The following is a 17436-nucleotide window of genomic DNA, read 5'->3' as shown; positions in this document are numbered from 1 at the left end:
ACGACGGATGTGTCGAAATTTGGCGACACGTCGTCGGCAAAAAACGTTGATTGTAACGTTTTTTGTCTCCGCCTAAAAAACGTGTCGCGACGCATCCTGCGGCATGCGTCGTTGGCTACAATGGAAGCCTATGAGCAACGGATGCGTCGGGACACGTCGTACGACGCAATGCAGCGCTGCAATACGTTTTTTTACACTGAGCATGCTCAGAAGCTGGATTTTGTTGCCAATTGGCCAAACACCCCCAAATCTATATAAACCTGGCCTGGGCTATGATATCCTATGCTATAGGATCCTATCCTATCCTAGGATCCTATCCGATCCTATCCTATCATATCCTATCCTATCACTATGATATCCAGGCGATTCGTCTCAAATATTACGTCATACCAAACTCGCAATCCTCACAAGAACACCTTCCATTGCTGCCACAAAACTAAAACCCACAAAGATGGGCTGTAAAAACAGTAACTATATAGTTTTCCATATTTTCCAGTAGCCAATCAAATTTGGGAGCCTCCCATTTTAAAAATGGATCCGTCGTAAAAACGGATGCAACGGATGCTAAAAACGTATGCAACGTATGCAACGCATCCAGTATTTCGACGGAAACGTTTAGACGGATTTGCGACGGATCCGTCAAAATGCTGTATGCATTGCACACGTTTTTCACTTTTTTGACGCATCCGTTTTTTCAGCAAAAAAGACGTTTTGAAACGGTTTGCAGTTAACGCTAGTGTGAAAGTAGCCTAAGTTTAGCCAGAAAATTAAATTTGCATCAATTTTAAAGTGTCAAAAGAACAAACATTATTATGTTGAAAAGTCCCAGACTCCAGAGCGTAATAATCATATGTGGGAAAAAAAAAAAAATGTATACCCACCTCACCATCACAGGTCCCAGTAAGCAGCCCAGCTCTGGTCATCAGTTTGGTCCTCATTGGGCCATCTTCTACAACTACGGGTCCCTGCCATCTTTGGCCTCCCTGTAACATTGCAGCCTAGTCAACACTAAATATGTTGGGCACCAGAAGATGTCAAAAATGACCGATGCTGGAAAAACACCAAAGAAGAAGATGGCCCAATGACGACCACACTGGTAACCAGATCAAAGAAGATAGCGGGACCGAAGCCCTATTCTTGTAAAATCTCAAATAATCTTTGCTAGAAGTGTCCCAAAATTATTACAATTGTCTGCTTAAGGAGATTCTGTGTAAAATAAAAATTATGCAAGGAAAGAATATACAATAACATTAATGCATTAGTACCTGGATAATCCACATACGTCTGTAGGGTATACAAACACTCATAGCACAGCGCCCACAGATCATCTTCCTGTAAGGGCTTTCCATAGTTAAGTAAGACTTCTTTCAAGGAAACCCACTATTAAAAATATAAAACATTATCAAGTTAGGTTAATGCATGTAATGAACCGTTGCCTAGATGTCTGAAGAAGATCTCTGGCATAAAGAAATGCACTACTATCCTATTTTATTATTACAAAAGCAATTATTAATTTTCTTAGCTAACATGTTCTAAAGATCCTACGTGGGGGCAGCTCTCATCTAAAGTCAGGGGGCAGCAAGAAAAGTTTTACTTTCTGATTCTGTGGTCGAGTGACAACAGAAGAGAGATCACAGGAGCTTACTGTCATCTCTCCTCTTGTACAGCTCTCAGTGTGGTGGGGAGGGGGAGATACAGAAACTTTTCGTCAAGTTATCACCCACAGGAACTTTTCATCAAGTTATCACCCACAAGATCTTTTTGCTAGGTTATAATCCCCCCCCACAGGAATTTTTCTTTGTGATCACCGTCCCGCACAGAAACATTTCTTCATGTTATAATTGCCTCCACCACTCAATCTTAGATAACACACCTCGCAAAACAAAAAATGTAAGGGGATGTTTCTTTTTAATTTTTAGTAAAGGAGTGAGAAGATTAGCAGTTGCACCTAATTAAGTCATTTATCAAAATGATGCCTGGGATGTTTACCGCCATTTGGATCTTTGGTCTATTCCGATGATCTTGTGAAGATACAGTACAGACCAAAAGTTTGGACACACCTTCTCATTTAAAGATTTTTCTGTATTTTCACAACTATGAAAATTGTACATTCACACTGAAGGCATCAAAACTATGAATTAACACATGTGGAATTATATACTTAACAAAAAGTGTGAAACAACTGAAATTATGTCTTATATTCTAGGTTCTTCAAAGTAGCCACCTTTTGCTTTGATGACTGCTTTGCACACTCTTGGCATTCTCTTTATGAGCTTCAAGAGGTAGTCACTGGGAATGGTTTTCACTTCACAGGTGTGCCCTGTCAGGTTTAATAAGTGGGATTTCTTGCCATATAAATGGGGTTGGGACCATCAGTTGTGTTGTACAGAAGTCTGGTGGATCCACAGCTGATAGTCCTACTGAATAGACTGTTAGAATTTGTATTATGGCAAGAAAAAAGCAGCTAAGTAAAGAAAAACGAGTGGCCATCATTACTTTAAGAAACTAAGGTCAGTCAGTCCAAAAAATTGGGAAAACTTTGAAAGTGTCCCCAAGTGCAGTGGCAAAAACCATCAAGCGCTACAAAGAAACTGGCTCACATGAGGAATGCGCCAGGAAAGGAAGACTAAGAGTCACCTCTGCTTCTGAGGATAAGTTTATCCGAGTCACCAGCCTCAGAAATCGCAGGTTAACAGCAGCTCAGATTAGAGACCAGGTCAATGCGACACAGATTTCTAGCAGCAGACACATCTCTACAACAACTGTTAAGAGGAGACTTTGTGCAGCAGGCCTTCATGGTAAAATAGCTGCTAGGAAACCACTGCTAAGGACAGGCAACAAGCAGAAGAGACTTGTTTGGGCTAAAGAACACAAGGAATGGACATTAGACCAGTGGAAATCTGTGCTTTGGTCTGATGAGTCCAAATTTGAGATCTTTGGTTCCAACCACCGTGTCTTTGTGCGACACAGAAAAGGTGAATGGATGGACTCTACATGCCTGGTTCCCACCGTGAAGCATGGAGGAGGAGGTGTGATGGTGTGGGGGTGCTTTACTGTTGGGGATTTATTTAAAATTGAAGGCATACTGAACCAGCATGGCTACCACAGCATCTTGCAGCGACATGCTCTTCCATCCGGTTTGCGTTTAGTTGGACCATCATTTATTTTTCAACAGGACAATGACCCCAAACACACCTCCAGGCTGTGTAAGGGCTATTTGACCAAGAAGGAGAGTGATGGGTGCTACGCCAGATGACCGGCCTCCACAGTCACCAGACCTGAACCCAATCTAGATGTTTGGGGTGAGCTGGACCGCAGAGTGAAGGCAAAAGGGCCAACAAGTGCTAAGCATCTCTGGGAACTCTTTCAAGATTGTTGGAAGACCATTTCCGGTGACTACCTCTTGAAGCTCATCAAGAGAATGCCAAGAGTGTGCAAAGCAGTCATCAAAGCAAAAGGTGGCTACTTTGAAGAACCTAGAATATAAGACATATTTTCAGTTGTTTCACACTTTTTTGTTAAGTATATAATTCCACATGTGTTAATTCACAGTTTTGATGCCTTCAGTGTGAATGTACAATTTTCATAGTCATGAAAATACAGAAAAATCTTTAAATGAGAAGGTGAGTCCAAACTTTTGGTCTGTACTGTATGTATATATAGAGTAAATATAAAATTGACCCCAGAAGTAGACAGGCCCCTTGAGTGCCATGAATCAGGGCTATAGCTTATACAATGCCCTGCACAGCACCAGGGACTGTTCTGTAAGGAGCACATTGTTCTGGCTGTGTAAGGTCATCTATCATAATCCGGTAGTTCTGCAGATAATGTACAGTCCCCGCTATTGTGAGACATGAATTGGGGGTGGTTATCAGGGAGACATCACTGGATCTACCTACACTTTTGTCCTTGCTGTTACACTTACTCATATTTTAACCTTAAATACGCCAAAAATATGGGATTTTGAGCCTTAAAATACCGAGAGATCATCAATATCTAAACCCTGAAAAAGCCTTTTAACTATCATCAATTAAAGGATTGTATCAAGTTTGAAAGTTATTCCCTACACACGGAATAGGGGAAAACATTCCGATTGCTGGGGGTCTGACAAGCACAGCTGAATGGAGCGGAGGTTGACTAAGCGCACTGGCGCTCCATTTATACTTAATGGAGTGACGACAATATCTGACCCCCGCACTCGCCTGGTAAGCAATTACCATCACTCCCATAATGGAGCGGCAGCAGTGTGTGTGATTGGTCACCGCTCCATTCAGCTCTTGGGATCGCAGGGGGTCACATCAGCCAAAGGTTCAGCGATCAGAAAGTTATCCCCTATCCCCGGGATATCCATTAAATATAGAAATGCTCCTGTGTGTAGATTTTGGGGGTTAGACACTTGTTACGCTGCCCCTCGGTACTTTTTAATTCTTAGCATGTCAACATAACATGTCCAGTGCTGGTGGTCACACAGACCCAGCAGCTCAGTCCTACAGCTGACCTTTGTAGTTAAGGTCGTTCTCCCTTCTCAAAAAATGAGGGGGTCCCAACAATCACATTTAAGAGTTTTAAGGGATCTGGAATTTCAATGTGACCTTAAAACTTTGTAGTCCAATTTTAGGCACTGGACCATTTACAACTGATTTGAGGGCCGGGTAACCCTTTAAAGTTATCGGAAAAGTATGGAAAGAGATGCACAATCAACTGTCAACTGAACAGTTTAAAGGTGTATTCCTAGAAATGAACAGTATCTTCTCCTATCCCTCAGATCGTTGGGTGTCCAACCTCTGGACCTCCAGTGATGCAGAGACCAACACTCTGAAGAGCTCCCTCTTTAATGCAGCATAGATGCACATGCTCAACATCGGATCCATTCTGCAATCCCACAGACCACGAATGGAGCAGAGGATCTCTGTACCCAGAGCCCAATTCTCAAATCATTGGGGATTCCGGTGGTCAGACCACCAGCAATCAGTAAGCTATTCTCTACTCTATGGGCAGGTGTGTCCCTTTAACATTTTACCAAAATTTGTGTTTGTCTGCCTGGGAAAAAAAAGATATAAAACTTTTACCCGCTGGTCCTCCTTTACGGCAAACGAATCATATCCATCACTGAAGTCAGGATCTAGTTCAGGGCTATTAACGAGTCTCGACGTCGATGAAACATCCTCTTGATAAACTGATGCAAACGTCTCCTGGGCTTTATTGTGCTGTTTTATATTTGACCGGATGGCGTCTAGAACAGGATCTTCAGCCGTCGTATATTTTATGGGCACTACGTTTCTGTCTGGACAAAGAGAATGCTGGTTTTCTTGTTCCAGAAGAGTAACTAGATTTTCATAAGAAACTTGAGAATGGCACTTAGACTGTCCAAGAGGGGATACACAGTTTGTGGGGTTTGGCACGGGGAGACTTGGCTGGGTTATATGTCCATCTCCTGAATCTTGGTCCTCACTGCCTTCATTTGGCGATAGACAGCTAGGTAGCGATGGCCAACTTTTCAAGGTGACCATTCCTCCACCTGGTGGAGATTGGGAAAGGGATCCTTTTTCGACATTACTGACCGTGGAAGAGTGCTTATTTCTCCGATGTCTTTTTAAAGAGAGTTTTGCCATTTCATCTTCCACCTTCACCCTTTCGGAGACATCAAACCTTTCGGGGGAAGAAGGTTTGTTCCTCTCTCGTTTGTTTTTTTTTAGATGATGTCCAAAAGAGTTTGGAGAAGAACATGACTTCTCCAGTTTGAACTCCGCTTCTCGCCATCCGTTCTGATGCTCTTCTTCTCGCACGGAGTCAGCACTGGGGCAGTAACTGGTAAGACTGACTGAGCAGTTCTCCGGGATAGTCGAGATGCGGTTAGTAGGAGCTTTCTCCACTATAGGAACTTTCATACAATTGTCCTTCTTGTTGATGCCCTTCCAGAGACTCTCCCAGCCATCTACACCAAAACACACAAGTATATTATTGTACTTTCAGTTGGTTGCCGTACTCTCTTGGACAAAGAAGATAATTAATTTTTTTTATGGTGCCTTTACATCATTACATTGATTTTATTTCAGGAAGCATTGATTAGCATGCAGCAGTATATAAGATTTACCTTGGAAAGCACTGACGGATTCTATGGACAGTACTCTTCTCCCGATGGATGAAAGGCTTCGACAAACTGAAGATGAGGAGCAATTAATCTTCTCTTCACAAAGAGATATAATGCTCTGTATGCAGATAAGATTTATTTCTTATGAGAAATAAGACGAGGGCAAAAGATCAATACATTTATCCTAAAGAACAAAATCTCCAGCTAATATATTGTCAGAAAATGATCTATTTAAACCAAATTTTAAACGTTAAACATATTAAAAAAATTTTTTTTTCATGCCCTTATCTATATTTTAAAATAACCTTGAGAAGTTGCAGTTTTCACACTGATCCTCACAATCGGCTGACACTTCCTGCTCTATAGAGATCACTATATACATCTCATCATTGTCACAGGCAGGATTGCAATGAAGAATGACACTTATGTACAGTGAGAGCCAGAATTCTTGCTCCGTGGTAGATGTTCAAATACAGTACTTATGTAAAAAAAAAAGCTATTTAATTAGGTAAAAATCAAAAAAAAAAAAAAAAAAAAACATAACAACATTTTTTTAAAGATTCATTCTGTCTGACAGTTGAATTGTACCTACAATAAAAGTCCCAGACGTCTCAATTCTTTGTAGGTGGGAAAACTTGCAAACTCCTTATTTTCCCCACCACAGTTAAGACAGGATCCATCATTCACATAAGGTGATGGACACAGCTCACCTCCTCTGCATCCCTGCACAGGACACAGAGCATGCTCAGAAAATTTAGATGCCACGGATGTCAATTTGTCTTCTCCAGTTACCAATTCCCTAAGGTATATATGATGGCTGGATATTTTAAACTGAGCAGAAAAAAGCAGCTCAAGTAAGTTGGCTGGCCCTGTAGAAATGCAAAAAAAACCCCAAAAAACCCTTGGATATCAGCACGTGCGGCCAGGAATTGGAGATGCGACAAGGACCAGAAGTGTTTGAGAGATGAGCTGTACGGCGAGTATAAAGGATTTTTTAATATATATTTTTTTACATCTTACATTTGTGGTTTTAATGTCTGTAGAGACCCCAAACCATAATAAGGGACATTAAATATAAAGAAAAACGTGTTATAATAGGACTATCTTTTGTATTGAAGCATCTAATGAGCGTGTGCAGAGGTCATTGTGAAGGGTGGGAAACAGGGGGGGAGCTGTGACATCACCTTTTGTTAATGGTGGATCCTGTGCCATCAGCTGTGTGCTCAGACACACAACCTGTCAGTTTAATACTGCCTCTGATGATAAAGAGTCTTCTGAAAACGCTTCCAGAAAGGAAATGAAATATGTGTCTGAAAAAACCTTATTGCTCAGTGTGAAAATTGAAAGGTCACCAATTTTTTTTTATAAGGATCATGATATATTAAACATACAATGTAGCACAAAAACCGAACTTGAAAAAAAAAAAAAAAAAAAAAAAGGTAATTTCCTTATGACCATTTTCCTTAAACAGCTTGAGTGGTTTGACAACAGAACATGGGCAGCCAGGGGTAGTTTAGAAATTCCTTGTGACTTTTATCCACAGCCCTGACGGTTTTAGGACAGTGTATAATATCTGGACTATAATCTCCGCCAAAGAGTACCGTATATACATGTTTGTAACTATTTTTTTCTTTGTTGCTTCAATACATTAAAAAAAAAAAAAAAAAAAAAAACACCTTTGCAAAGAGTCCTGGCTAAAAATATCCGTATTGTGTCCACAGCAAATTGTTAGACCTCTGGTATCTCCTAATTACAGTCTGTGCAGTCCGATTCTGTGGTCAAACGCTTTCCTCCCTTATTTCTACAGAAAGCTATGTTCAGAGTCATTCCATTTTTTGTTTTCATCCATTTCGGGATGATAAAAATGGAGATAATATAATGCAGCACAGGATCTATTCATTTAAATGAGGATGGAAATCGCTTAAAAAGTCTTACAACTGACTGCAATCCAGCCGCAATACTTTTTTTATTATTTTTTTTTTTTTGCGCTAGACCAAAAAGTGTAGTCTGCACAACTTTCTAATCGGGCCCAAAAAAAAACCCCACCACAAAACAGGTAGCACGTAGATAGATTATTTTGTTTGTTTATCTTTAAGGTTTTAGGTCTATGGAAAATCTACGGTGATCTGCTAGGTCATCCATTAAGGAATCAGTTTATATGAACTGCACATTATTATTATTATACATTTTTATAGCGCCATTTATTCCATGGCGCTTTACATGTGAAAAGGGGGCAAATATAGACAAGCACAAAAAACATGAGCAAAAACAAGGCACTAACAGGTACAGAAGGAGAGAGGACCCTGCCCGCGAGGGCTCACAGTCTGCACATGTGAACAGAGCCTTACCTAACCTACCATATATCCATATATCAGTTATGAAGGAGTAGCAGGCTGAGAGAATGAAGTATGAAAGTAAAATCACACTTTACTTGTAATCTGAAACCATGGAGACACATAGGTCTGCAAAGGAGCTGAAGAAAAACTGCAGTAGAGACGATTCATTCTTTTAAAGGTTTTTAAATCACATTGAAAGTGTACAACTCTGGGCCCATTAAAGGGAATCTAAGCAGTTAATAGGATAAACCCAACTAGGTCGTCTACATGGTCATGTAGGTCTAAGAAATACTGATAATTACTTACCGGTAATTTGATTTTCTGGAGCCCAAGAAAGAACCATACAAGAGAGAGAGGATCCGCTCCCAAGGACAGGAAACCTACAGATTTAAAAGGCGGAGCCTTTTTTCCCGCTTCAGTGGTTTACAGAGCATGAGAGGACCTCCATTTAACTAGATAGGTACATTATATATACATACTGTGTATATATATATATATATATATATATATATATATATATATATATATATATATATATATATACACATACACATACACACACATTTGTGGCCAAAGGTATTGACACCCCTGCAATTCTGTCAGATAATACTCAGTTTCTTCCTGAAAATTATTGCAAACACAAATTCTTTGCTATTATTATCTTCATTTAATTTGTCTTAAATGAAAAAACACAAAAAGAATTGTCCTAAAGCCAAATTGGATATAATTCCACGCCAAACATAAAAAAGGGGGTGGACAAAAGTATTGGCACTGTCGAAAAATAATGTGATGCTTCTCTAATTAGTGTAATTAACAGCACCTGTAACTTACGTGTGGCACCTAACAGGTGTTGGCAATAACTAAATCACACTTGCAGCCAGTTGACATGGACTAAAGTTGACTCAACCTCTGTCCTGTGTCCTTGTGTGTACCACATTGAGCATGGAGAAAAGAAAGACCAAAGAGCTGTCTGAGGACTTGAGAAACCAAATTGTGAGGAAGCATGAGCAATCTCAAGGCTACAAGTCCATCTCCAAAGACCTGAATGTTCCTGTGTCTACCCTGCGCAGTGTCATCAAGAAGTTTAAAGCCCATGGCACTGTGGCTAACCTCCCTAGATGTGGATGGAAAAGAAAAATTGACAAGAGATTTCAACGCAAGATTGTGCGGATGTTGGATAAAGAACCTCGACTTAACATCCAAACAAGTTCAAGCTGCCCTGCAGTCCGAGGGTACCATAGTGTCAACCCTTACGATCCGTCGGAGTCTGAATGAAAAGGGACTGTATGGTAGGAGACTCAGGAAGACCCCACTTCTTACCCCGAGCCATAAAAAAGCCAGGCTGGAGTTTGCCAAAACTTACCTGAAAAAGCCTAAAACGTTTTGGAAGAATGTTCTCTGGTCAGATGAGACAAAAGTAGAGCTTTTTGGGCAAAAGGCATCAACATAGAGTTTATAGGAGAAAAAAAGAGGCATCAAAGAAAAGAACATGGTCCCTACCGCCAAACATGGCGGAGGTTCCCTGATATTTTGGGGTTGCTTTGCTGCCTCTGGCACTGGACTGCTTGACCATGTGCATGGCTTATTAAGTCTGAAGACTACCAACAAATTTTGCAGCATAATGTAGGGCCCAGTGTGAGAAAGCTGGGTCTCCCTCAGAGGTCATGGGTCTTCCAGCAGGACAATGACCCAAAACACTTCAAAAAGCACTAGAAAATGGCTTGAGAGAAAGCACTGGAGACTTCTAAGGTGACCAGCAATGAGTCCAGACCTGAATCCCATAGAACACCTGTGGAGAGATCTAAAAATGGCAGTTTGGAGAAGGCACCCTTCAAATATCAGGGACCTGGAGCAGTTTGCCAAAGAAGAATGGTCTAAAATTCCAGCAGAGCATTGTAAGAAACTCATTGATGGTTACCGGAAGCGGTTGGTCGCAGTTATTTTGGCTAAAGGTTGTGCAACCAAGTATTAAGCTCAGGGTGCCAATACTTTTGTCTGGCCCATTTTTGGAGTTTTGTGTGAAATGATCAATGTTTTGCTTTTTGCTTCATTCTCTTTTGTGTTTTTTCATTTAATACAAATTAAATGAAGATAATACCAAAGAATTTGTGTTTGCAATCATTTTCAGGAGGAAACTGAGTATTATCTGACAGAATTGCAGGGGTGTCAATACTTTTGGCCACAACTGTACATAAATATATACATACATAAATACAGGTCCTTCTCAAAAAATTAGCATATAGTGTTAAATTTCATTATTTACCATAATGTAATGATTACAATTAAACATTCATATATTATAGATTCATTATCCACCAACTGAAATTTGTCAGGTCTTTTATTGTTTTAATACTGATGATTTTGGCCTACAACTCCTGATAACCCAAAAAACCTGTCTCAATAAATTAGCATATCAAGAAAAGGTTCTCTAAACGACCTATTACCCTAATCTTCTGAATCAACTAATTAACTCTAAACACATGCAAAAGATACCTGAGGCTTTTAAAAACTCCCTGCCTGGTTCATTACTCAAAACCCCCATCATGGGTAAGACTAGCGACCTGACAGATGTCAAGAAGGCCATCATTGACACCCTCAAGCAAGAGGGTAAGACCCAGAAAGAAATTTCTCAACAAATAGGCTGTTCCCAGAGTGCTGTATCAAGGCACCTCAATGGTAAGTCTGTTGGAAGGAAACAATGTGGCAGAAAACGCTGTACAACGAGAAGAGGTGACCGGACCCTGAGGAAGATTGTGGAGAAGGACCGATTCCAGACCTTGGGGAACCTGAGGAAGCAGTGGACTGAGTCTGGTGTGGAAACATCCAGAGCCACCGTGCACAGGCGTGTGCAGGAAATGGGCTACAGGTGCCGCATTCCCCAGGTAAAGCCACTTTTGAACCATAAACAGCGGCAGAAGCGCCTGACCTGGGCTACAGAGAAGCAGCACTGGACTGTTGCTAAGTGGTCCCAAGTACTTTTTTCTGATGAAAGCAAATTTTGCATGTCATTCGGAAATCAAGGTGCCAGAGTCTGGAGGAAGACTGGGGAGAAGGAAATGCCAAAATGCCTGAAGTCCAGTGTCAAGTACCCAGTCAGTGATGGTGTGGGGTGCCATGTCAGCTGCTGGTGTTGGTCCACTGTGTTTCATCAAGGGCAGGGTCAATGCAGCTAGCTATCAGGAGATTTTGGAGCACTTCATGCTTCCTGGCACCTGCTCACAGTGCCAAAACCACTGGTAAATGGTTTACTGACCATGGTATTACTGTGCTCAATTGGCCTGCCAACTCTCCTGACCTGAACCCCATAGAGAATCTGTGGGATATTGTGAAGAGAAAGTTGAGAGACGCAAGACCCAACACTCTGGATGAGCTTAAGGCCGCTATTGAAGCATCCTGGGCCTCCATAACATCTCAGCAGTGTCACAGGCTGATTGCCTCCATGCCACGCCGCATTGAAGCAGTCATTTCTGCCAAAGGATTCCCGACCAAGTATTGAGTGCATAAATGAACATTATTATTTGATGGTTTTTTTGTTTGTTATTAAAAAACACTTTTATTTGATTGGACGGTTGAAATATGCTAATTTATTGAGACAGGTTTTTTGGGTTATCAGGAGCTGTAGGCCAAAATCATCAGTATTAAAACAATAAAAGACCTGACAAATTTCAGTTGGTGGATAATGAATCTATAATATATGAAAGTTTAATTGTAATCATTACATTATGGTAAATAATGAAATTTAACACTATATGCTAATTTTTTGAGAAGGACCTGTACATTCACACACACATTCGATAGGAAAATCCTTCCTTCCTTATTTCCCTGCCAACTTTAATTTTTTTTCTTGCATCACACAGTGAGAGAGAGCAAAGCGTAAGAAGAGAACCCCAAAAACCCATAGAAGGGAGGGAATAAAGAAGGATGCTGTCGTGGGTTCATGAAAATCAAGTTACCGGTAAGTAATTATTTTTTCCCATCCCGACCACAGCACCATACAAGAGATGTAAAAGAAAGCCTTAGGGAGGGACCACCGCTTGAAGAACCTTTCTCCCAAAGGAAAGATTGGAGGAACCCAAATCCAACCGGTAGTTTTTAAAAAAAGGTGGGTGGGGAAAACCAAGTTGCTGCTCTACAAATCTGTTCAAGAAAGGCATTGGCCCTTTCTGCTCACGAGGTAGATACCACTCTTGTAGAGTGGGCTTTCAAAATTCTCAGGAGTGGTGTGTCCGCCTGAAGAATAGGCTAGAGAAAATGCCGATCTAAACCATCTAGCAAGGGTCCCTTTCGATGCTGACTGGCCTTTGTTTGGACCCTGAAAAAGAATAAAGATAGGTAGGTTTTCCGCAACCCAGATGTGTTTTCTAAGTATTGTACTAAACACCTTCTGATGTCAAGGGAATGAAATCTAGCTTCCTTCTTATTTCTAGTCATTACAAAAAGAAGGTAAAATAATCTCTTGAGACTTATGAAAGGATGAGGACACCTTAAGGAGAAAGGCTGGGTCCGGTCTAATGACCACTCTATCAGAGAATATTGGTAACTGGTTGGTTAAATGATTGAGCTTGTAATTCCCCTATCCTTCTAGCTGAGGTGAGGGCAACCAGTAGGATAGTTTTATACGTCAGAATTTTAGGCTGTACATCCGCTAAAGGCTCAAATGGGGATCCAGTTAGAGCGTCTAAAACTAGATTAAAGGTCCCTTAGTGGAACCTGAGATAGAGCCACAGGCCTAGACCTGCTCACCAACCGTATGAACCTCACTATCCATGGGTACCTTTCTGTAAGAATTCTAAGATCTTAGAACACGGTACTGGGTTACTCGTATAGGGATCTATCGAAGGTAAAAATTAAAAATGCTCCCAGACGCTTGCAAAAATCTTAGTTGTTAAATCCTTTCTACACCCCAGAAGGGTAAAAACTAGATTTTTTGAAAACCCTTTAACTCCAGGAGCTGCCACTCAAACGCCAAAAGCAAATTGCTTCCCCTTGGATAAACCACTTGACCCTTGGACAGGAGGTCCACAATATCCAGGAGAACCCATGGATCTGCCACTGTCTTTAGTCTTAACCAAGTGAACCATGTACTTTTGGGCCAAAAGGGTGTTATAAGGATCTCCTCGGCTCGGTCTGACAATCTTCCTTAGAACTAACGGAATCAGGGAGATTGGTGGAATGGCATATGCCAAGTCCTGAGACCACTTGTGAAGCAAATGATTGTTGATCAGGCGGGAAACCATCACTACTATCTGGTCTATTTTCTTCTCCGAGAGAAAAGACCTCTAATTGCATAAATCTAGCAGAGTCCCCAGAAATACTTGTCTTTGCTCCGGAATCACTTTTGATTTCCTTTCATTTAACAGCCATCCCAGGAAGTTAGGACGCTGGTCACGAGATTTACCACCTGACTGCAGAGTAATTTTATTTTCCCCACTATCAGGAAGACGTCTAAACGTGGGCTGAACAACAAGTCTTTCTCAGATATGGGCCGACATCTCAGCTATCATTTTTGTGAACACCCTTGGGACCATGGACAACCCAAAGGGAAAAGCTTGAAACAGAAAAAGCAGCCAGTTTCCCTGGATGTTTACTGCCACCCTCATGAATCTCTGATGTTCCTGAAGTAGAGGAACATGGTAATTCGCATCCAGGAGATCTAATAGTGCCATGATGTATTCTTAAATGAGAAGTTTCACCACTGTTCTTAAGGAGCAGTCTGTTTTTTCCTGTAAAAAAGCCGACTGTAGAATCTTCACCCTTTTTCTGGCTCCGGCACCTGAGTAAGTACCCTCTTCTGTGCTAAGGAGGGGACTCTTCTGCTCTAAGTTCTGTTATTCTACTTTCGAGGACTAGAGCCTTGCGAGCAGAACTGGATAAAGTGCACGAGTGGGTCACGAGTCTCACTAACTGAAAACTTCAAATACAGTTTAAACAACAACCACAAGACTGATTTAATCAACCAATGTGTCATTTTTGTGTGAGTATAGCAGCACCAACCTGACACTGTCTGTAGGTTACTGAGCAAAATCCTGCTGACAGGTTCTCTTTAAAGGGAACCTGTCAGCAGGATTGTGCTGAGTAACCTAAAGACAGTGTCAGGTTGATGCTGCTATACTCATAAAAATGATACATTGGTTGATGAAATCAGTCTTGTGGTTGTTGTTTCATTTTCAGTTTTGAGTTAATGATATGCTCGTGCTTTGGGGAGGCCTGTGAGGGTCTTCATGTGGTGTTCTGATTAGGTATTCACCAGTATGACTTCTGACAGGTCACTGATCCCTCAATGACCTGTCCTCTAGTTTACATAATGAATATTATAAATATTTTTAAAAAATAAACAAATAATCACCTTCTGCAGGCATGCGCCGGCGGCACTCCAGCATGATCACATCTATAATGTGTATTTAATTACTGTTTTTGATGGCATACATAATTTAAGAAAGAAAAAAAATCAGTCTTGCTAGAGAAAAACTAAAAATTGCCGCCTCCAAGATGGCGCCACCAACGCCTCCGCAGTAGCATCTATCAGATCGTCGATAGCTGCTACTGCACAGGCGGCGCCATCTTACTGGAGACAATTTTTTTTTCTCTAGCAAGATGGCGCTGCCTGCGCAGTAGCAGCTATCGGCGATTCGATAGATTCTACTGCGCAGGTGGCACCATCTTGAAGGAGGAAATTTTCTTTTTTCTCTAGCAAAATGGCGCAGCCGACGCCTGCACAGTAGCAGCTATCGGATCACCGATAACTGCTACTGCGCAGGCGCGGCTGGCACCATTTTCAGACTGATTTTTTTTTTTTAAATATATATAATATTCATTATGTAACCTAAGGGGCAGGTCAGAGAGGGATCTGACCTGTCAGAAGGTGACCTGGTGAATACCTAATCAGAGCGCAACATGAAGACCCCCACAGGCTGCCCCAGAGCACGGGCATATCATTAGCTAAAAACTGAAAATAGAGATTAAACAACAACCACAAGACGGATTTCATCACCAGGTATCATTTTAATCAGTATAACGGCGCCGACCTGACACTGTGTGCAGGTTACTTTAAGCAAACTCCTAACCTCTGTTTTTACAACAAGTTATTCAAAAGGGATGTGGATTCTTCTGCCACTGTCTTCTCTATGAAAGGTTGGCACAACGTTTTGTTATACGATGGCAACAATTTGGCTCTACAAAGTGCACATTCCTTATTCTTTGATTAACTCAGTGCTTTTCTAGGCCTGTCCTATAATAAAATAAATTCAAGGGACACAGTATTAAAATAAAGTTAAAAAGGGGTATTAAACTCACCCACCCCAGCAGCAGGAAACCACCGTGCACGGAGGAGCAGCTTCTTCCACAACATCTCTGGTCTGGCTCCCTTCCTCCATTCTCTTGCTCCACTGGTGCAGCCAAGAATGGTAGGGGAAGAGCACCTTTCAGAATATGAGGAGCCATTTTCAAAATTCCCACCTCTGGGGCAGCCGTGACCCCCTAGGCCACGAACCCAGACATAAAGTCAGACGCTGGCCACCTTCCCCTGCATATATATGAGCACGACATAGTGTGGCTCTCAGGATGGAAGGAAGGGGATGTACCCACCTTCTAAGCCGCTCTGCTTGAGCTGCGGTCGGCGCTCCCTCAACCTCAGGGAATTCGCGGCTATTTTGGCCTCCCGGACAGAACAGGGGAGAGGGAAACTTAAAGGGCGCCTCAACACCGCAGTACCGGGGGATTAACTGATCCATCCCCCGACCGGGCGGAGAAGTGAGTGTCCAAAATCCCTGATATCCCCAGGGACTGTAGGTCTCCCTCCTAGGACAGGAAACCACTGAAATGGGAAGAGAGGCTCCACCTTGCAGTATAGGGAGTTACCTGATCCATCACCCGACCAGGGGGAAAAGTGAGGTCCGAAGTTCCTGGTATCCCCAGGGACTGTAGGTCTCCCTCCTAAGACAGGAAACCACTGAAAAGGGAAAAGAGGCTCCTCCTTTTAAATCTGTAGGTTTCCTGTCCTTTCTCGTATGTTGCAGTCGTGGGGGAAAAAAAATGATATATATATCTCGATGTCTGAGATCCGAAATCTTATTCCTGAGAAATCCTCGTTTTTCTTAATATGTAAATGAGCTGTTAATATCTATGGGCCGGACATAGATCTCCCAGAGATTCTGCAGCCAGGGCTTGTTTCAGATAAAGAGGGCGTTATCAGTGTGAGACATGTAATGGCTGACAGTCTGCTCTCCTGATCCACAAGTCTCTCACTGGTAATGCCTCCTTTCATATACAATAACTTCTGAAGGCATATTCTCAGGGAGATCTATGTCCGGCCCATAGATCATAACTAGTGATGAGCGAGTATACTCATTGTTCGGGTTTTCCAGAGCACGCTTGGGTGGTCTCTGAGTATTTTGGGCATTCTCGGAAATTTCGATTTTGTCCATGCAGCTGCATGATTTACGGCTGCTAGCCAGCATGATTACATGTGGGAATTCTCTAGCAACCAGGCACCCCCCACATGTACTCAGCCTGGCTAGCAGCAGTAAATCATGCAGCTACGTGGACAAAATCGAAATCTCCAAGCACTCACAAATACTCGGAGACCACCCGAGCGTGCTCGAGAAAACCCAAGCAAAGAGTGTACTCGCTCATCACTAATCATAACAGGTCATTTACATATTAAGAAAAACGTGGATTTTTCTGGAGTAAGACATTGGATCGCAGATATCAAGGTACCATTTTATTCATCTTTCTATGATCTAAATGGTCATACAGACGGCTTAGGAGGGTTGATCCTACTGACAGATTCCCTTTAATAGAGTTGTCTGGCTAAATAATATTGAAGAGCTAACGGTGTAATAGGTCAGCAGTATAAGATCAAGGAGGGTCCAACACCCGGCACCCCTCACAATCAGCTGTGAACACTGAAGAGCACGGCCCTGAAGACTGTCTAGGGCCTGATGAGGAGAAATGAAGATCATCTCCCATTCTCATCTGTAGTACCCGGAAGCACATCCCACCAGGATAGGT

The 17436-nt window shown here is 41.9% G+C and overlaps 1 protein-coding gene across 2 annotated transcripts in view; it reads right to left on the bottom strand.

Moving 5' to 3' along the window:
- The window catches only part of KNDC1 (kinase non-catalytic C-lobe domain containing 1), a 104838-nt gene that overhangs the window by 59711 nt on the left and 27691 nt on the right, over window positions 1–17436 (bottom strand). For both annotated transcript variants that reach the window (XM_077258537.1, XM_077258538.1), the window contains 3 exons: window positions 6095–6209; window positions 5070–5935; window positions 1266–1380 (listed from right to left, as the gene is read on the bottom strand). In XM_077258537.1, the coding sequence (XP_077114652.1) occupies window positions 1266–1380; window positions 5070–5935; window positions 6095–6209 (1096 nt within the window). The remainder of the gene's footprint in view (window positions 1–1265; window positions 1381–5069; window positions 5936–6094; window positions 6210–17436) is intronic.

The sequence above is a fragment of the Ranitomeya variabilis genome, chromosome 4 (assembly GCF_051348905.1).
Source record: "Ranitomeya variabilis isolate aRanVar5 chromosome 4, aRanVar5.hap1, whole genome shotgun sequence".
NCBI lineage: Eukaryota > Metazoa > Chordata > Amphibia > Anura > Dendrobatidae > Ranitomeya > Ranitomeya variabilis.
This window is presented reverse-complemented; position numbering and strand designations above follow the sequence as displayed.